General features: G+C 43.0%; 1 protein-coding gene across 1 annotated transcript; it reads right to left on the bottom strand.

Annotated features, from left to right (window-relative positions):
- Positions 1 to 19,284: 19,284 nt before the first annotated feature.
- Positions 19,285 to 20,034, bottom strand: LOC141167560 (olfactory receptor 5G26-like). The gene has a single exon (XM_073654951.1). The coding sequence runs from the start codon at positions 20,032 to 20,034 to the stop codon at positions 19,285 to 19,287; it is 750 nt and encodes a 249-aa protein (XP_073511052.1).
- Between the last annotated feature and the right edge of the window lie 2,653 nt (positions 20,035 to 22,687).

Raw genomic sequence — 22,687 nt, 5'->3', positions numbered from 1 at the left:
GGGGGACTGGAGGGTTTTGCTCAGTAGAAAGAGGGTAATGATCAGAAAATTCCCTGAAATGGTTGCACAATAAATGAGAACCAAGAGTGAGAAGAACGGGATTTTGAAATTTTGAAGATTTGAAAATCCTGAAAGAAAAACTGATGTAACATTATTTACAAGTCTGGTCTAGAAAAAAAAATTAGCAATTGTGAAATTAGTTATTTGGAAATCCATTTGAAGAAAACAGAAAATGATAATAAAGAAATTAATTGCAGCACAATTTCCCTAAATTATTATTTTAATATTTTATGAAACCAATTATCTTTTCTCCTATATTACAATAAAGGCAAAATCTGCTAAACTCCTTCAATCTTTTATTAGGATTGTGAGTTAAATGTTTAGATTATTTGCATATTTTATGTCAATAAAATAATAATGAAGTAACTAAAAATGTTGATAGAAAAAGGTGAATGTTAAAGAAGTTAAGTAAAAGCTTCATTTCACTAAACAAGTGAAGAAAAAAGATTAACTTTTAATCAAATCTAAAAAAAAACTCTCTTACGTGAGCTTCTTCTCTGCTGTCCATGTGTGCATTTATTTGATATACCATTTAGATTGTCTGACAATATTAGAATTGGAAGAGACAACATGAAACATTAATATAGCTTAACAAGTGCAGGCAGTATAACAGCTACAGTATGTTTTCCCAACCACATTTATAGATTGTCTTGCAAAATACTTCTCTACTGAGACATAATCCATCTGGAATCCTTCTTATTTTTACATCATATTTAGTAATTGTCACAAAATAATATAAATGCAATAAAAATAGAAAAGCAGAAATAAACTCAATATTATTATTTATTTATATAGTGCCATTGATTCAATGGTGCTGTACATAAGAAGGGGTTACATATAGAGATGAGCGGTGTTCGACTCGAACTGTTCGCCAATCTCAAATTCGAGCTGTTTTGGGCGGTGTTCGAGTCTTTCGATGAACTCAAATGATTTGCAAAAAATCCGGCTGTTCGAGGTTATGTTCGATAACTGTTCGTGCACCAAAAGCGTAACTGGATTTTTTCACAGTAATACTGTTAATCAATATTAATAGACAGTTTCAGTGTAGAGTGGGCGGGGGGAGGGGCACGGGATGGATCTCTGTAGAAATAATGCCAATCTCCATTTTTTTTTTCTTTCCTGCATTTACAGTGGGGCAGTGCAGTCTGTCAGCCTATCAGCAACACACACACACAGCGAAGTGCTTTTTTTTCACACAAGCAAGGGCATGTGTCATTGGCTGTGTATGTCACATGTCCTTGCCCTATAAGACCCAGCCATTTTCTCTGTCGCCACTATTTTCTCACTGCTGCAGCTGACTATTAGACGGCAACGCAGCTGCTATGGGCGCTATACAGTATAACTGTGTGAATTGCGAGCGAATTTCCAGTTACATAGAGAGATAGGTTTAGGGAATAGGGACTAGTTCTAATTGCAGCAATTTTGAGGGCTAAGTTACAGCAGTTCATAGCACTTTTTGCCAGGCTGGTCTGTGCCAGTGCTGTGCAAGTGTTTTTCACAGCATTTGGCGAAATGTAGCTCTGCCAATCCTTTTGGGCTTGTAGCAGTGTCTGTTAGTCATTAGAGTAGCCTATCTGTGATGCAAGCTACACCACCTGTGTATCTAATACCAATACCAGCAGGAACGTGGGGGATCTCAGGTCGGTCTTCCACCGTACTCCCTTACCTCCCTCACCCTCTTTCCTTCTTCCTTTCTCCATCTAACCCCTGGGCTCTGTGGTGTCCAATCTCCCTCCAGCTCTTTCCTTCTCACAGGTGGACTACCACGTGTATTCACACTGTGGTGAATCTTTTGGGCCCAGGCATAAGAAGTCATCGAGGTAATGGATAATATGTGCCCCCTTAGAAACGTCCATGATGACCCATTCGAGGAAGCAACTAAATCCCTCAAATAATGAGCAGGATATGGAGCACCATAGGGGCAAACAGTGATCTATATAGTATGCTCCTTCCCAGAAGCAGCCCAATAGGCGGACACTATTCAGAGGCAAAGGTAGCAAGTAGCCGGAACGCCCAATCAATGTCTATTTTGGCCATTAGGGTGCCCCTTCCCAACTTCTTGACCCGCCTGATTGCCTTGTCAAAGGAGGTACAGTATATACTACTGTACTTGGGTCCGCGTCGATGTTGTCATTTACTGACCTGCCCCTTGGATATGACATATGGTGGATTAGTCCGAATTGGGTTCCGTTTTTGGCATGACTCCCAACGGGGATACCACTACGTCTTGTAAGTAAAGTGTTCTGAATGGAACCGCCATTCGAGCTAAAGATATTTCTTTTTTTAATTTTCTTGTCACGACGTCTGGGTCTTGCTAGGCTGATTTTAGATTTTTACTCCAGCCTTTCTTGATTTAAGAAGGGCATGACATGCCTATATCTGTGTCTCCTCCTCCTTTTACTCCTCCACCTCTTTTCTTTTCGCATGACTATATGTGCTTGTCACTTTTCCATGTGTTATTTGTGTCTTCTGAGCAGTTTGTCAGCTTTTGGACTCCTTTTAAGGTGTTTTCTATGTGTTTTCTATGTGTTTCTATGTGTTTTTGTTTGCCTGCCATTGGTTTTAACGGTGTTCGACGGTGTTCAACGAACGGTTCGACAACTGTTTGGCGAACATGACGGTGTTTGACGAACCGAACCGAACCTGAACACTACGGGGGTGGCTCAACACTAGTTACATACCAAACACAGATATCACTTACAGTAAACAAACTAACAATGATAGACTGGTGCAGAGGGAAGAGGACCCTGCCCTTGTGGGCTTATATTGTACAGGAACGGGGAACGAGACAGTATGTTGGGGGGTTGCAATACCTCCGGTGCTGAGGTGGCAGCAAGCAAGGTCATGGCAGGCTATAAGCTTGTTTGAAGAGATGGGCTTTCAGGTTCTGTCTGAAGGATCCAAATGTGGAGGTTAATAGGATGTGTTGAGGCACAGAATTCCAAAGGATGGGCGATATTTGAGAGAAGTCTTGGAGGAGATTGGGTGAATAATGAATAAGTGTGGAAGAGAGAAGGAGTTCTTGGGAGGACTGGTGATTGAATGAGGGAATATATTGGGAGATTAGTTCAGAGATGTATGGAGGAGAAAGGTTAAGGATGGCTTTGTAGGTCAGTGTTAGTAGTTTGAACTGGATACACTGGGCAATTGGGAGCCAATGAAGGGATTTGGAAATGGGGGTAGCGGAGGAGTAGCGAGGGAAGAGATGAACCGGTCGCGCAGCAGAGTTAAGAATGGACTGGAGGGGTGCGAGAGTGTTAGCAGGTAGGCTAAAGAAGAGGATGTTGCAGTAGTAGTCAAAACTAACATTGACCTGCAAGGCTGACTGTCAGGAATTGCCGAACCAGGGGATCACTCACATCTCATGGCTGGTACCAATTTGTCACAAGCCAACACTCCACCGCCTTCAAACATCAAGATAATTATACAATTTGCTCATGATTCATGGACAAGGTCATGGCTTTTTTTGCTACTAGACAAGATATTGGAGAACTTACGATGAGCATGTAGTATATGCACATCTGATTCCAACACATGAAATATATATACTGTATATTCTTGCATGGTGACCGCCAAGCTCTGTAATAACCAACAAAAAACTAGTTGTTTCCACCAATCATTTATACAGACCAATTGTACACTTGTTGCAGGTAGTGTATAGCTTAAGGGACTCGGATAATAGAGCAAGAGGAACAAAGCAATTCAATTTTATTTATTTAATTCTAAAGTAGTTAGTGTTTATAAAAATATATGAAAGATGTTACAAAATGGGAACCAAACAATACAGTATATACAAGCACATAAAATAATGTCATGGAAATGGCATAGATATCAGAAGAGAGAAGCTCTTCTTTTAGGGAATTGGTACAGAACCACAGCAAACTGTGTCTTCCAGGAATGACAAAGACAATAATTCAAAATCTGCCTTTATTACATAAAGGTTACACCCACATACCACCCCTTGGTGAACTCACATGGGGGCTGGAAATGGGATGTGGCCAGGTCTTTAGAAAATCATGGGATCCCCAATTTTCAGGATATATTCGCCGATGTAGGTCACAGGTGGGAGATAGTAATGCCATATATCTGATCATGATTTTAGCTTTCCATAGATGGGAAACATGGCATATGTAATGTTAACCCTCTGTCCAATATTAATTTGTGTGGCTGATTGGTAGGTCACACATTGATGTAAGTGATTGCGTTACATTTGCCACTTCCTCGAAAATCTGAAAATATGTCTGCCATAGCTATAAGACCTACACCTGTCCTAAAAACCAAAATATTCATAACTAGCCTTCATCTCCAAGCGTCTGCTTGCAATTGTTTGAACACAGGAATAGAGATGAGGGAACCCATGGATGTTCGGGTTCGCCAGATTAGACGAACATACAGTTAAAAGTTTGGATCAGGTCCGAGCCTAACCTTGAATTTGACCAGAACCAAACCTAATAGAAGTCAAAGAGGACCCAAAATTAGGTGCTTTAAGATGACTTTTAAATTGTCATAGTCAGGGCTAGGGGGCTGCAAAAGGATGCTAAATGAGGGTAAGAGCAGGACAATTGCCCTGCAGACAAATGTGGATAGGCAAATCATTTAAAATAAAACAGAATGAAAAAAATATATATATATTCTTGAACAGGAAGGCGGAGGTACAAGTGGAAGAGGTATTGTAGGTGGATGTGACGGTATAGGTGAAAGAGGCAAGGGAGGAGGGAGCCAACACTGGTTTTGTGGCATTTTTTTTACCTTTGTTATGGAACTACTTAAAAGAACAAAAAATAAAAAAACCTAAATAACAACGTAGAACCTGGAGAAAGAGTTCCAAGTGTAGTAGAAGGTTCAGGTGGAGGTTGAGAGGGAAGTGCAGTTGGAAGAGGTGTAGGAGGAGGAGGTAGCAAAAACAGGTTTTATGTTTGTTTTTTTTGGAGGGGGGCTATACTCTGAAAACAGGCAGTGTAATAATCTGCTGGCCACTGTCTTTCTGTATACAGGCCATTTAATACTGTACACTTTTTTTTGGTTGAAAACAATGAGTGCATCATATAGGGGTCGTGGCCGTGTTGCTGGTAGTGATGGTGTAGTTGCTGCAGGGAGAGAGAGGATGTGGTTAATCTCGGCCTGCTACCTGGACTTTAGAGTCGGAGTCATGGAGTCTGATTCAGTGGCCATTTTGGTGTCATCAGAGTCGGTATAAAATGGACAGGTCTCTGGCTTCTAAACTATCTAATATATTTGGTACAGTAGTTCAAGCATGTGCTTTACATTTTATCATAAGAATTTGGGAAAGTTATTAAATGTTCTAGAAATGTCTGTTCTATTCCTGATCTAATGATCTAGGTTTTTAGTTGAGATGAATCTGTGCTGCACTTTATGTACATGGTCAATAGTGAGGCAGTGCTGTTGAGTTTTAGTAGGACTTGTGGAGTCAGTAGTCAGGAAAATTGAGGAGTCCAAGGTTTGGCTTACCAACAACACAGCTCTGCCTGCTATATGCCAAAATGAAACACCTTCCTTTGCTGCTCACAGGCATCAAGGCTTTCTGTGTAATTTCATAGGCACGAGTACCCCTGGATGAAAAGTTAGGCCAGAACAAGTAGAGGTGGTTTTAGATTGGTTGGCTGAGAGTGCCTTCAGGTCCTTTGCTTTGTCTACAAGATTTTGCACCTGCAACCCTTGGGCATCTGTCTTCCACATCACCTCCTTGCAAATCAGGCAAGCAGTCTTAGCCCCAAGTGATGCAGTAATCACTTCTGCTTTTTGATGACTCTACTAGATGTGGTTCCGTGGGCCATCCACCTGGAACTCGCCAACAATTGGAAGAAATTGAGTGCACTTATGCTCAATCACTTGTTCTTTTGGAGTTAGAGTGTCTCCAAAAAAAAAATGTTCCCATTATTAGGAAGTGGGTCTCCCATATTGTTTTCCCATGCTGTGAATGCAACGCCTGCCAAAAAATTTGAGGCACTCCAATGCCCCTTGCAAGAGACATAAATATGGTGTTATGGTAGATATGATGGTGGAGGATGAAGATGAGGAGAAGGAAGAGGACAAGAGCAAATAGACAAAATTAGGAAGTGTAAACCCATGTCTGGATGTGAAGACTGAAGGGCATGGGAATATAGTTAGACCTCACAAAAAATGCACTGTATTTGAGTTTATGTTACGCTGCTATCATTTGGTGGTGTTGAGAAGTCTGGCCTAATCCAGCCCTCGTTCATTTTTATAAGAGTCAGCCTGTCAGAACTTTCACTTAACAGGCGGATGTGGCTATCGGTTAAAATTCCAACCAGTGGAACTGGAAAATCGCTTTAACAAAACGCTAGAGGCAGAGCAGGCCAGGAACTCCAAGGTGTAGAGAGCCAGTTCATGCCACATGTCCAGCTTGGATACCCAATAATTACAAGGCACAGAGGTATCACGGAGGACGTTGGTACGGTCAGTAAGGTACTCCCTCAGCATCTTCCGAAACATTTCCCTCCTTGTGTGAGTACCCCGCCCCTCAGGGCCTGTGCAATGGGAGGGTCTGACAAAACTGTTCCAGAACTTTGACAGTGTTCCCCTGCCTCTGCTGGATTAGATTTGTGCCTCTCTTGTCTTTACTCCTTGGTAGTCCAATGAACTGTGACCTCTGCCACCAGTATTTTCCGATGGGAATATTTTAAATAATTCCACAACAAGGGCCTTCTCGTACTGCACCATTTTATTAAGCCTGTCCGGTGCGAGAATAGGAGACATAAAGTTCTCCTTGTAGCGTGGGTCTTAAAGTGTCACAAACCAGTAATGATTGTCACCCAAAATTTGGAGAACGCGAGGGTTACTGTAAAGCAGTGTAACATAAACTCAGCCATGTGTGTCAGACTGCTAACAGGCAAGACTTCTGTATCCTCACCAAGAGGACGACTGACCATGCTCTCCTCCACATCATATTCCTCCTCCTCCTCCCTGTCTCCAGGCCATCCATGCTGGAGAGACGGTATGACATTTGTGCATGTAGTAACTGTATCATTGGCGTCCCTGCCTCCTGCCAGGCAGAGATGCCATTCCCCTCAACGCCGTGGTCCTGGTCTGGCGTCTTCCTGCTGCCATGCTGCTGCTGTGGCGCACACTGCGCGCAGTTTCCCGGGCACTGTGCTTAGGCCACATTCTCCCTCCCTCTTAAAGTGGCCATGCGCGCTGTCCTAAAGAGTCACTGGCCATTGGCTGGAGAACTTCCCATTTATAAGGCACCTCCTCCAAAATGGAGGTGCCTGTGCAAGGTTGTTTTTTTGCGCTAACACTTTCCTCAGCCCTCAAGTCCCACTGCCTGTCAGTCCTGCCCTCCAGTCTGTCTGTCAGTCCAGCGCGCCAGTCTGTCTAACAGCTGTGCCCACCAGCCTGCCTACCTGGAGCACCTGCCAGTTACCTGCCGTGCCCGCCATCCTGCCTACACAGAGGACCTGCCAAGTAACCTGTCATGTCCGCCAGTCTGCCTACCTGGAGCACCTGCTAGTTACCTACCATGCCCGCCGGCCTGCCTACCCGGAGCTCCTGCCAGTTACCTGCCGTGCCCGACATCCTGCCTACCCAGAGCACCTGCCAAGTAACTTGTCATGTCCAACAGTTTGCCTACACGGAGAACCTGCCAAGTAACCTGCCATGTCCGCCAGTCTGCCTACCCGGAGCACCAGCCAAGTTACCTGCCGTGCCTGCCAGCTTGCCTACCCGGAGCACCTGTCTGGCTATCACCCATATCTTCCTGCTTATGTGCCCGGACCACCCGCCAGCCTTCCTGCCGTGCTCTTTTGCTGTACCGATCAGCTCTAGTGATTAGCGAACGTGCTTGCCACTACTCGGTAATCGCCAGAGCATCATGGTGCTCGAAAAGCTTGATGCTCGGCTAGTATTTCAGGGTTGCTCAGGCGGGAGTTCGGGTCACCTCCCTGTGCAAGGTTGTTGTTTGTGTGCTAACACTTTCCTCAGCCCTCAGGTCCCGCTGCCTGTCAGTCCTGCCCGCCTGTCTGTCTGTCAGTTCAGCCCGCCAGTCTGTCTAACAGCCGTGCCTGCCAGCCTTCCTACCTGGAGCACCTGCCAGTTACCTGCTGTGTCCGCCAGTCTGCCTACCCGGAGCACCTGCCAAGTAACCTGCCATGTCCGCCAGCCTGCCTACCTGGAGCACCTGCTAGTTACCTGCCGTGCCCACCAGCCTGCCTACCCAGAGCACCTGACAAGTAACCTGCCGTGTCCGCCAGTCTGCCTACCCGGAGCACCTGCCAATTACCTGCCATGCCCGCTGGCCTGCCTACCCAGAGCACCTGCCAAGCTACCTGCCGTGCTCGCCAGCTTGCATACCCGGAGCACCTGTCTGGCTATCAGCCATACCTGCCTGCTTATCTACCCGGAGCACCAGCCAGCCTTCCTGCCATGCTCTTACACTGTAGTGATGAGCGATCGTGCTCGCCACTACTCGGTACTCGCAACATGGTGCTCTACAAGCTCGGCGCTCGGAGAGTTTTTCCGGGTTGCTCGGGCGGAAGCTGGGGTCACTTCCCTGAATGTTTGGCGCTCTTTAGAGAGCCAATCAACATGCAGGGATTGCCTGTCATGCACTGTAATGCTGTAGCCATGTTGGTTGTGGGCATTACAGTGATTGGCTGGACACACAGCATCATCAGGTCTGCTCGTCACAGTCACTCCGGATCAGACAGAGTTGGGAGAGGTGCTGCAGAGCTAGGGAGAGATTTGCTTGTGTATTAGGTAGTGTATGAAGAAAAACCATACATTACACATATCCATCTTAACAAACAGTCCTTCTGAGGACTAATCCATCTGCAAAGATATCAGGTAGGCAGGGTGTATAGGCAGGCAGTGTATATAGCAGACTGCAGTGCAAATAGCACAAGGCTCCATTCCAATTCTGCCTTCTGCTGCTGTTACATATTTGTATACAAAAGCCCAGGTCTCAGGGGCCAGGAATACTTTTCTTTGGATCTTAATCCTCATTATTTGCTTAAAAAGCAATCCAGAGAACACCGTTTTTCTGCGACAATTGCTTGTTGGCACTGCAGAATACAGCCAGGTTCTTTCCATATTACAGCGCTAAAAATCCATCTATTGAAAACCGTGTTTTCTCCATCACAAGGATCACATATACGTTTTCAGAAAATACTGCCATTTCTGGCCTCCATTAAAAAAAAATTTCAGTGTGTCAGCAAAGTTTTTGACACTGGTTTGCTGTTTTAAACAGTTACCTACAGGCCAGGTATTTAAAACTGTGTTTTCTCCGTAACACGGATTGCATATACGTTTTCAGAAAATACTGCCATTTCTGGCCTCCATTAAAAATTTCTTTCAGTGTATCAGTGAAGCAATTCACAACAGTTTGCTGGTCAAACTACTTAGCTACAGGCAAGGTATTTAAAACTCTATTTTCTCCATCACTGGATCACATAGAAGTTCACTCCAAACTCAGTCATTTGTAGTGAGCGTGGAAGATACTGTCCTCCATTTAAAATGGGCACTGCACGTGACATGGGATGGTAATGGTGCATGCAGAGGCCGAGGACAAGGCCATGGGCAAGCTGAAATTGTGCCACAACAAACAACCACATCTTCTCGTCTGACCTTCCTTTTCCCAATTTCTAGGGGACCGCAGCACACCACTATTGAACCGAGAGCTGTGTCAAAAGGTTGTTGGTTGGATAGCGGATAATGCTTCCAGTCACTTAGCCACCACCACCACCACCGTGTCTTCCACATGGTCAAGTCTCAGTAGCCGTGAGTCTGGACTGCATATTCCTCACCCTGATACTCCTTCCTCCCACCATGCCGAGTACCCAGAGATAACTGATCCCACACTTGGACACTCTGAAGAGCTGTTCACTTTTCCATTTATAGATTTGGGCCTCTCGCCAGGTCTACTTGAAGCGGGGCAAGAAAATATCGCGTGTAGCTATGCCCAAATATTTGATCAGCCACGGTCACACGAAGGCAATGGTGGGAAAATGTCACAAGAGGTGGACGATGATGAGACACAATTGCCAGAAAGTCAGGAGGAGGACCAGGCTGCTGAAGTGGAAGACGAGGTGGTGGATGATATAGTAACTGACCCAACCTGGCAGAAGGACATGAAGAGCAAGGACAACAGCACACAGGGGGAGGGAGGTAGAGCACCCCAATAGGCAGGAAGAAGCAGTGTGGTGGCCGCAGACAGAAGGCAGGTCACCGTTCCCTGTAACACAAACACAAAGGAAGTTGCCAGCACAACTGTTAGGTCTTCCCGAGTCTGGTTGTTTTTTAAAGACTCTGCTGATAACCCCAAAAAGGCCATTTGAACTACCTGCCAGGCCAGCATCAGCAGGGGTGGCAAAACGACCAGCCTGACCACCACCAGCATGATCAGGCACATGGCAGCAAAGCCCCCGACTTTGTGGGCCGAACCCCAGGGTCCAGGAACAGTGTCGCTGACGGCACACTGGGTTAACATAGTGGAAGCCGGGACCCAGTCGGACCTTGGGACAGAACACGCCTCCCAACGCCAAGGATAGTGGGCCCTAGGTCAATCAGGGTTGCCCCCATGGTCTACAGCTCCTGCACCTCATCCTCCTCAGCCTCCTCCTCCTACTCAGCCTCCATCTCTGAAATGACCACATCAGTCACAAGCTGGAAGCACTGTAGCACTGCCTCGGCCAAGCGACAACAGGCTGTGCTGAAGCTAAAATGCTTAGGTGACAAACCTCACAATGCTGAAGAGTTGTGGACAGCTCTGAAAGAGCAGGCAGATCTGTGGCTTACACCGCTGAACCTACAGCCAGGCATGTTCGTGTGTGAAAATGTCCGGAACCTTGTAGCGGCTCTGAGGTGAGGCGAGCTCACACACGTACCATGTCTGTCCCATATGCTTAACCTCTTGGTTCATCAGTTTCTCAAAACCTACCCAGAGCTGCCAGATCTGCTTTTCAAAGTACGCCACCTGTGTGCCCATTTTAGAAAGTCACCTACAGCTTCCGCCGCCCTTGCCGTGTTTCAGCAGTGTTTGCAGCTTCCGGCTCACTGTCTGGTGTGTGATGTCCCCACGCATTAGAACTCTACACAGCAGATGTTGGGAAGGATTTGTGAGCAGAAGAGGGCAGTTGTTGAGTACGAGCATCAACAAGGCCATCGGTATACAATTCAGACTCCACACATAAGACCTCAGGAGTGGACAAGGATGTCAGACATATGTACCATCCTTCAAAACTTTGAGGACTCCACCAAGATGGTGAGCGGTGATGACACCATAATTAGCATCACCATCCCGCTTCTCTGTCTTCTGAAACGCTCTCTGCTCACAATCAAAGAGGATGCATTGCAGGTGGAGCATGATGAGATGGAGCAGGGAACCATGCAGGGTGATTACATACAGCCAAGCCTCATCTCATCCCAATGTGGTTTGGATGACAATGAGGAAGAGGAGGAGAAGGAGGAGGAAGGACAGGAGCTAGTTTCATGCATTATAGACGGTACTACCTGCACAGCTGTCATACCGTCTGCTCACCGTGGATGGCCTGAGGACAGAGAGGTGAAGGAGGAGGAGGAGGAGGAGAGCATGGTCAGTCATCCTCTTGGTGAGGACACAGAAGTCTTGCCTGTTAGTAGTCTGGCACGCATGGTTGAGTTTACGTTATGCTGCCTTTCCCATGACCCTTGCGTTCTCAAAATTTTGGGTGACAGTCGTTACTAGTGTTGAGCATTCCGATACTGAAATATCGGGTATCGACCAATATTCGCTGTATCGGAGTTCCGATAATGAGTACCGATACTTTTGCAATATCAAAAACCGGAATCGGAAGTTACCATAAAGCATGCGCTCTGCAGTGACTCTAAAGGATGATAAGCTGATTGGCAGCGCTCAACTGCGATCCAGCCTGTCATCAGAATGCCATCCCAGTGTGGGAGAATACTCCTGCTCAAGAGCTGTTCACAGTGAAACATGAAAAGCCGGCAATTCATCAGTGGCATACACTGGTACCCAAGAATTTAGTACAGAAAGAATAGAGCTTCACACATAGATTAGATAGAAACAGGTCAGTCACATATATAAGAAGTACAGTGACAGTGTTGGTTACTGTACTTGTCATTTAGTGTTAAAGGATTTATTCAAAAAAATAATAGTGTTTTCATGCACCATCTCTTTAAAAAAGCCGGCCGGCAATTTAGCAGTGGTACCCGACAATTTAGAACTGAAAGAATAGAGCATAACACAGAAATTAGATAGATAGAAACATGTCAGTCACATATATAATAAGTACATTGATAGTGTTGGTTACTGCACTTGTCATTTAGTGTTAAAATAAAGGATTTATAAAAAAAAATTGGCGTGGGGTTCCCCGTAATTTCTCTCTAGCGGAGGTTAAGCAGGTGGCTGGGGCAGATGTTTGAAGCCTGGGAAGGGGGTAATACCCACGGAGCTTCCCAGGCTACTAATATCAGCCCCCAGCTGAATACCTAGCCTTTACTAGCTATTAAAATGGGGGACCCCAAAAAAATTGTGGGGTCCCCCCTATTTTAATAGCTAGCAAAGTCTAGGCAGACAGCTGGGGGATGATATTAATAGCCCAGGAACGGTGCCATGAATATTGGCCCCCTCCCAGGCTAGAAACACCAGCCGTCAGCCACCCCAGAAATGGCACATCCATAGGATGCGCCAATTCTGGCACTTAGCCTCGCTCTTCCCACTGGCCTGTAGCGGTGGCAGTGGGGTAATAGGGCTGGGGTTGATGTCAGCTTATAATGCCAGCTGACATCAAGCCCAGGTTAGTAATGGAGAGGCGTCTATAAGACACCCCCATTTCTAACCCCATAGTCAAAGTTTAAAAAAAAACACAGACACCAAGAATAAAATCCTTGAATTGAAATAAAGACACAATTCTTTATTGTTCTAAATTAAACCATACTCACCATCACGCCCATTCCAGCTGAAGCCAACGATCTCCTGTAATGAAAGTAAAATAATAAACCAACCTCATCCTTACCTTTACATGGCTCCCAGGACGGCTCCAGCTCTGCTACATTCACATGACAGGCTGGAATGCAGGAGAAAGCTGCCATCTAGCCTGTCATGTCGCAGACAGTGAGCAGCGCAGGCATGCTTGCGCTCCTCAGTGCCTGGCTGTGACGGCATCCAGATGGGCCGAGGTCATGTACAATGAACTCGGCTCACCTCAAGCACGTCACTGACAATGTGGGAGAATTCTCCTGCGCATGCGTGCATGAGCGCTCTCACGATCACCGCAAGTGCAGGAAAATTTTCCCACACTGTCAGTGACGTGCATGAGGTGAACTGATTTCAATGCGGTGAGCGTGAGAGAATCCTTCTGCGCACATGGCAAGCGTAGGATAATTCTCCCACGCTGTCAGTGGCGTGCATGAGGTGAGCCTAGTTCATTGTACATGATCTCGGCTCATCTGGATGCCGTCATAGTCAGACACTGAGGAGCGTAAGCATGCCTGCGCTTCTCAGTGTCTGTGGCATGACAGGCTGGATGGCAGCTTTCTCCTGCGATCCAGCCTGTCATGTGAATGTAGCAGAGCTGAAGCCGTCATGGGAGCCATGGAGATGTAAGGATGAGGTTGGTTTATTATTTTACTATTATTGCAGGAGATCATTGGCTTCAGCTGAAATCGGCGTGATGGTAAGTATGGTTTAATTTAGAACAATAAAGGATTGTGTGTTTATTTCAATTAAAGGACTTTATTCTGGGTGTTATGCTTTTTTTAAAATACTTTACTAGAAATTCATGGCGGTCATGTCTAATATTGTCGTGACCCCATAAATTTCGGGCTTAGGGCCAGCTGATAATACCAAGCTGGCCCTAACCCCTTTATTACCCAGTGAGCCACCACACCAGGGCCCTGGATGAGTTGGGTACAGTGCCAGAAGATGGCGCTTCTATGAACGCGCCATTTTCTGGGGTGAACAAGGGCTGGATTGGGCCGGACTTCTCAACATCACCTAATGATAGCAGCGTAACATAAACTCCATTACAGTGTCTTTTCTTGGGATGTGTATTCCCATGCACCTTTTCACACCCACACATGTGTATAAGCTTCCTGATTTGGGCTATTTGCTCTTGTCCTCCTCCTTCTCCTCATCCTCCACCACCATAAAACTAGGGTGACTGTGGTCCTTGATGCAACACCCACATAATTTTTTAAAGGGTGTTTATGATGCCCGTTAAAAAAATTTTTTATACACTATGTTCATGTATACCCCACAGGGGAAAATGTTTGTCAGCCCATACACTTAGTGCATGGGCATTACAAGTATAAGAGACCCTCTCCTTTCTAATGGGAACATTTTTTTATGAGGCCCTCCTCCACGTCGTGGAGGAATTTGTCGTTTCTGTGGCCCTGCTCTATGTGTCTTTAAATTCTTAGTGGGGTTTTTCCTAAAATTGGTCAGCCGTTGGACTCACTGCATACCCTATAACTGTATAGCAGACCCTCTCCTTTCTAATGGGAACATGTCGTACTTTGTTACTGTGGCCCTGCTCTTTGTGTCTTTAGATTCTTAGTGGTGTTTTTGCAAAATTTTGGCAGGCCTTGTAGTCACAGCATGGGCATTACAGGTATAGGAGGCCCGCTCCTTTTCAATGGGAACATTTTTTTATGAGGTCCTCCTCCACGTCTCTTCCAAGGCACATTGAAGTGCCTCCAAATTTTTGGCAGCCCTTGCATTCACTGCATAGGCCAACACAATGGCAGACTCTCTCCTTTCTAATGGAAATTTGTTGTTCCTGTTCCCCTGCTCTGAGTGTCATTAAATTCTAAGTGGGGTTTTTCCTAAAATTGGTAAGCTGTTGGACTCACTGCATACCCTATAACTGTATAGCAGACTCTCTCCATTCTAATGGGAACATATCATACCTTGTTACTGTGGCCCTCCTCCATGTGTCTTTAAATTCTTAGTGGGTTTTTCCTAAAATTGTCAGCCGTTGGACTCACTGCATGCCCTATAACTGTAAAGCAGACTCTCTCCTTTCTAATGGGAACATGTCGTACCTTGTTACTGTGGCCCTGCTCCATGTGTCTTTAAATTCTTAGTGGGTTTTTCCTAAAATTGTCAGCCGTTGGACTCACTGCATGCCCTATAACTGTAACGCAGACTCTCTCCTTTCTAATGGGAACATCTCGTACCTTGTTACTGTGGCCCTGCTCCATGTGTCTTTAAATTCTTAGTGGGTTTTTCCTAAAATTGCCAGCCGTTGGACTCACTGCATGCCCTATAACTGTATAGCAGATTCTCTCCTTTATAATGGGAATTTGTTGTTACTGTGGCCCTGCTCCATGTGTCTTCAAATTCTTAGTGGTGTATTTTCTAAAATTGTCAGCCGTTGGACTCACTGCATGCCCTATAACTGTATAGCAGACTCTCTCTTTTCTAATTGGAACATGTCGTACTTGTTACTGTGGCCCTGCTCTATGTGTCTTTAAATTCTTAGTGGGGTTTTCCTAAAATTGTCAGCCGTTGGACTCACTGCATACCCTATAACTTTATAGCAGACCCTCTCCTTTCTAATGGGAACATGTCGTACATTGTTACTGTGGTCCTGCTCCGTGTGTCTTTAAATTCTTAGTGGGGTTTTTTTCCAAATTTTGGCAGCCCTTGCAGTCATCACATGGGCATTACCACTTATAGGAGACTCGCTCCTTTATAATGGGAATATTTTTTTTACTGAGACCCTCCTCTATGTTTCTTCAAAGGGGTATTGGGTTGCGTTCAAATTTTTGGCAGACCTTGCAGTCACTGGATATGCAATAACAGTATAGGAGACCCACTTGTTAATAATTGGAACAACAAAGTAAAGCTAGCTGATGGCTCTCTAACAATAGCTAGGGCCGACTGCTGGCTTTTTAAGAATAGTAAGGGCCATCTGATGTCCCTATGAAAAAAGGCCTTATGACTTTCAGATTCCCTCCATCATAAATGAAACAGGATGTGTCTGATGATATGTCACACACCACATGGCTAGATAAGGTTGTAAAATGTTAAAATTAAATTTCCCGGTGAATGCATTTGTCTTGGTTGAAAGCAATACAAAAGTGCAAAAACGCATCAAAAACGCTACGTGTGATCATAACCCAAGATTTGGAGGAGCATTATTGGTTTTGGTTATTTATTTTGCCTTATATACAAGTCATTATCCTAGAAAGGATGTTCCTTAACTTATTTCCCAGGAAAATCCATTTTGTTTTCGTTTTTGTATCTTTTATTATGAGTCCGTAAATGTGGCACAATACCTCTGACAACGTTTTTGACAGCAGTGACATGGGAGTCATAAATGCTTCCAGAGGTTTTCCCCATGCTGTTCCCATGTCATTTGAGCACTGTTACCATCGATTTGGGCAATTTTTAGGCCCTTTGCAGACCTCAAGGGTGAGCCACCTGAAAAATGCTCGAGTATCCAAAGGATTTACAATGGGCTCATTGCTTGGGTCAAGCACCCGAGTGTTCCAATTTGCTCGACCCGAGCATCAAGTACCCGAGCATTTTAATGCTCGCCCATCACTACTTCTAAACAATAAAACAAGTTCATGTTGAATTTTTAGGAATTTGCTGAACCCAGTAAATTTAAACAGTTTGCTTTTCACTTCATACAATAGATACTGCTATTTTAAATATTGTAGAATACTGCATCAGACAGAGAAGATTCACACAACCTTGAGCAGGTTTCCCCATAATGCATTTCAGCTATCATATGGCATAGCACAGTCAATAAAGAAGGACTATCATAGTCTCTTTTAAAGAAGCAGGAAATGCAGCAGTCATTTTAAGGTGAATCTGGAAAGTGAGAGGATGTCACATCTTACAGGTTAGCCATAGAGATAGGTGAAATAAATTCATAAAACACTGAATAAATTATGCAGATATTGTGTGACAGCATAGCAATAAAAAGGTTTAGTGTGTGAAGAAAAATTTTCATTCACCAGTTGGAACTGCTTTCCAATTACGGTAAATTGATTCATTGCAAAACGGACTTCCTGAGAAAATTTGGTGAATCTCGTGAATTTGAATTTCAAAAGCTTCACTCATTAATCTTTCATTATTAATAATTCTGTCAAATTACTATATCCCAATATTCCATATTAAATTTGATGTCTTCGTTGAATTACTTAAAAGTGGTGGAAAACAGTAATTTTCCACAATACATGGGGTATTAGTATACTCAGGAGAAAGAGTACAATTTCAGGTTCATTTTCTTGTGAAAATGAAATATTTCTGGCTAAAGTAAATATTTTGGGGGAAAAATCTAATTTTTCATTTTCATAGCTCAAAATTATAAAATTCTGTGAAGCAACTGTAAGTTCAAAGTGCTCACTACACATCTAGATAAAATCCCCTGAGAGTTTAGTTTCTGAAATGGGATGATTTGTGGGGAACTTCTACTATTTAGGCACATCAGGGTCTCTGCAAACACGACATGGCATCAGCTATCTATTCCAACAAGTTTTGCATTCCAAAAGTGAAACAGAGCTCTTTCCTTTCCAAACCCTGTCACACAACAAAACAGTTTTCCACTACATGTGAAGTATCACCATATTCAGAAGAAATTGTAAAACAAATAATGTGATCCATTTTCTCCTGTTACCCTTGTGAAAATGAAAAATTTGAAGTGTGAGCAACATTTTATTGTGAAAAATTTAAATTTAATTTTTTTCCTCCAACATTGATTTAATTCCTGTGAAGCATTTAAAGGGTTAAAGGGCTTCTTGAATGTGGTTTTGAGCACTTTGAGGGGTGCAGTATTTAAAATGTTGTCACATATGAATATTTTCTGTTACATAAATCCCTCAAAGTTACTTCAAATGTAAAGTGGTTTCTAAAAAATTGGTATTGTAAATTTTGGTGATTAAAAATTAAAAATTTCAAATAAACTTTTAACTCTTCCAGTTTACAAACAGAAAAAAAAATGTTTCAACAATCATGCTAATGTAAAGTAGACATGTGGCAAATGGTATTTATTCATTATTTTTAGTGATATGACCATCTGTTTTAAGATAATAAAAATTCAAATTTCAAAAATTGCTCAATTTTCTAAATTTTCTATAAATTTAAATTTTTTTCCTAAATAAATGCAAATCATATCGACCTAAATTTACCACTAACACGAAGTACAATATGTCACGAAATAACAGTCTCAAAATCATTAGGATATGTTGAAGCATGACAGAGTTATTACCACATAAACTTACACAGGTCAGGAAGATGAAAGCAGGCTTCGGCATGAAAGGGTTAACAGTAGCATGCTATGTGTTAGGCTCTATTTTTTCTAATCAGTGATATCCATAGCATGGACAAAGCAAAGGAGCTTGGGCATGAGGATAAAGAGAAAAGGTCAATGTAAGCAACACAGAAAGAAGAAAAAAAATAGAAAAAAAAGTTTTTAGAATACCACTGTTTTGTATTTTAGTTTTCTTAAAGATGATCTATGACTAATCTCATCCTCCTCAATAATTATCAGGTTTCTGCTTACAATGTGAATGGGCACAAATATGTCAATCAGTAGTCGGGATAGTAAGAGTTCATGAATTTTGTGGACTTCATTGCATCAACTCATCATTGAGAGAACTACACAATCTTCAAGAGATTAACAATGTTTGATCAAAACTACAGCAAGATGCCTAGTAAGTAAAAGTGTGATGGAATCAGGGTCTCTGTTAGCACTTTGTTTTGGCCTCAGGTTTTAGATTCTCATTACTTGCATATCCATGTTTGGATATCAGTTTTCACAAAAGTTGTACTTATTCCACCAACCAGCAGCTACAAGAATTAATACAAAAAAATCAGATTTGAAAATACTTGCCCTATTCTGCCTGCAAATCTTCTCCTCCAATTAGCCAGGCTCCACCCCGGTAACTTTTTTCCACTTCCTGTAGATTCATCTTGTTAGCCTGCTCAAGAAAAACGTAAGGAAACTCCATCATATTTTTGTGCTCTGGGCAAAGATGTCTGTCTCAATCTTGAGAGAGAAAACAATTATTAATATATATGTTTGTTATAATATCGTTTTCTCAATCAGAATACTTGAGATCAGTGGCTCGTGAGCTTTCTTCTATGCCAGTAGCCTGTATGATCCAGACACAACGCTTCCAAATCCTTTCTTCACTCTTTGGATCAAGGCCATGCCTGTGGCCTTGATCCAAAGATTGATTCAGACATCTACATAAGGTTGAAAATGCAAATCCCTTCCTCACTCTTTTATACTAGACACATTTTAGTTTATGAAGAGATTCTGTAAAGTCCTTGTTCCTCAGAGTGTATATAATAGGATTAAGCAGTGGGGTCAGAACGGTATATATCAGAGATAAAATCTTGCTAATGATCAAGGATTTTCCTCTTGTTGGAAAAAGATAAACCGTGAAGAGTGTCCCATAAAGCATGGAAACAACAGTGAGGTGGGAGCTACAGGTGGAGAAGGCTTTATGTCTACCGATGCTGGATGGGATCTTCATAATGGTGGTGGCAATGTACACATAGGACATCACAATTACAATAAGAGGGCAAAATGCATATATAGCACAAATTATTAGAATCTGTTTATGGATTATGGATGTATCAGAGCAGGAGAGCTGCAGAATGGGTTCTAAGTCACAGTAGAAATGGTCGATAATGTGAGGTCCACAGAAATACAGATAACACATAGGAATTACATAACTTAATGCTATTATAAAAGCAATGAACCAAACTATACAGACAGACAACACACAAAACATGTGATTCATGATAGCGTTATAACGGAGGGGGTAACAGATGGCCAGATATCGGTCATAAGACATCACTGACAGAAGAAGACATTCTGAGGTCTCTGACATAAGAAAGAAAGAAAGCTGGAGGAGGCATCCGATGAAAGTCACAGAGCTTCCCCCATACAGTACAGTAAGAAGAAGGGTAGGAACGATGTCTGTAGTCAGCAGGATGTCACACAATGACAGCTGAGTAATGAAGAAGTACATGGGGGACTGGAGGGTTTTACTCAGTAGAAAGAGGGTAATGATCAGAAAATTCCCTGAAATGGTTGCACAATAAATGAGAACCAAGAGTGAGAAGAACGGGATTTTGAAATTTTGAAGATTTGAAAATCCTGAAAGAAAAACTGATGTAACATTATTTACAAGTCTGGTCTAGAAAAAAAAATTAGCAATTGTGAAATTAGTTATTTGGAAATCCATTTGAAGAAAACAGAAAATGATAATAAAGAAATTAATTGCAGCACAATTTCCCTAAATTATTATTTTAATATTTTATGAAACCAATTATCTTTTCTCCTATATTACAATAAAGGCAAAATCTGCTAAACTCCTTCAATCTTTTATTAGGATTGTGAGTTAAATGTTTAGATTATTTGCATATTTTATGTCAATAAAATAATAATGAAGTAACTAAAAATGTTGATAGAAAAAGGTGAATGTAAAAGAAGTTAAGTAAAAGCTTCATCTCACTAAACAAGTGAAGAAAAAAGATTAACTTTTAATCAAATCTAAAAAAAAACTCTCTTACGTGAGCTTCTTCTCTGTTGTCCATGTGTGCATTTATTTGATATACCATTTAGATTGTCTGACAATATTAGAATTGGAAGAGACAACATGAAACATTAATATAACTAAACAAGTGCAGGCAGTATAACAGCTACAGTATGTTTTCCTAACCACATTTATAGATTGTCTTGCAAAATACTTCTCTACTGAGACATAATCCATCTGGATTCCTTCTTATTTTTACATCATATTTAGTAATTGTCACAAAATAATATAAATGCAATAAAAATAGAAAAGCAGAAATAAACTCAATATTATTATTTATTTATATAGTGCCATTGATTCCATGGTGCTGTACATAAGAAGGGGTTACATATAGAGATGAGCGGTGTTCGACTCGAACTGTTCGCCAATCTCAAATTCGAGCTGTTTTGGGCGGTGTTCGAGTCTTTCGACGAACTCAAATGATTTGCAAAAAATCCGGCTGTTCGAGGTTATGTTCGATAACTGTTCGTGCACCAAAAGCGTAACTGGATTTTTTCACAGTAATACTGTTAATCAATATTAATAGACAGTTTCAATGTAGAGTGGGCGGGGGGAGGGGCAGGGGATGGATCTCTGTAGAAATAATGCCAATCTCCATTTTTTTTTTCTTTCCTGCATTTACAGTGGGGCGGTGCAGTCTGTCAGCCTATCAGCAACACACACACACAGCGAAGTGCTTTTTTTTCACACAAGCAAGGGCATGTGTCATTGGCTGTGTATGTCACATGTCCTTGCCCTATAAGACCCAGCCATTTTCTCTGTCGCCACTATTTCCTCACTGCTGCAGCTGACTATTAGACGGCAACGCAGCTGCTATGGGCGCTATACAGTATAACTGTGTGAATTGCGAGCGAATTTCCAGTTACATAGAGAGATAGGTTTAGGGAATAGGGACTAGTTCTAATTGCAGCAATTTTGAGGGCTAAGTTACAGCAGTTCATAGCACTTTTTGCCAGGCAGGTCTGTGCCAGTGCTGTGCAAGTGTTTTTCACAGCATTTGGCGAAATGTAGCTCTGCCAATCCTTTTGGGCTTGTAGCAGTGTCTGTTAGTCATTAGAGTAGCCTATCTGTGATGCAAGCTACACCACCTGTGTATCTAATACCAATACCAGCAGGAACGTGGGGGATCTCAGGTCGGCCTTCCACCGTACTCCCTTACCTCCCTCACCCTCTTTCCTTCTTCCGTTCTCCATCTAACCCCTCGGCTCTGTGGTGTCCGCTCTCCCTCCAGCTCTCTCCTTCTCACAGGTGGACTACCACGTGTATTCACACTGTGGCGAATCTTTTGGGCCCAGGCATAAGAAGTCATCGAGGTAATGGATAATATGTGCCCCCTTAGAAACGTCCATGATGACCCATTCGAGGAAGCAACTAAATCCCTCAAATAATGAGCAGGATATGGAGCACCCCAGGGGCAAACAGTGATCTATATAGTATGCTCCTTCCCAGAAGCAGCCCAATAGGCGGACACTATTCAGAGGCAAAGGTAGCAAGTAGCCGGAACGCCAATCAATGTCTATTTTGGCCATTAGGGTGCCCCTTCCCAACTTCTTGACCCACCTGATTGCCTTGTCAAAGGAGGTACAGTATATACTACTGTACTTGGGTCCGCGTCGATGTTGTCATTTACTGACCTGCCCCTTGGATATGACATATGGTGGATTAGTCCGAATTGGGTTCCGTTTTTGGCATGACTCCCAACGGGGATACCACTACGTCTTGTAAGTAAAGTGTTCTGAATGGAACCGCCATTCGAGCTAAAGATATTTCTTTTTTTAATTTTCTTGTCACGATGTCTGGGTCTTGGTAGGCTGATTTTAGATTTTTACTCCAGCCTTTCTTGATTTAAGAAGGGCATGACATGCCTATATCTGTGTCTCCTCCTCCTTTTACTCCTCCACCTCTTTTCTTTTCGCATGACTATATGTGCTTGTCACTTTTCCATGTGTTAGTTGTGTCTTCTGAGCAGTTTGTCAGCTTTTGGACACCTTTTAAGGTGTTTTCTAAGTGTTTTCTATGTGTTTCTATGTGTTTTTGTTTGCCTGCCATTGGTTTTAACGGTGTTCGACGGTGTTCAATGAACGGT

Source organism: Phyllobates terribilis, unplaced genomic scaffold (assembly GCF_046119375.1).
Source record: "Phyllobates terribilis strain yellow unplaced genomic scaffold, ASM4611937v1 Scaffold_11__3_contigs__length_659146591, whole genome shotgun sequence".
NCBI lineage: Eukaryota > Metazoa > Chordata > Amphibia > Anura > Dendrobatidae > Phyllobates > Phyllobates terribilis.
The sequence above is the reverse complement of the archived record's forward strand: the minus strand, read 5'-3'. Positions and strand labels throughout refer to the sequence as shown.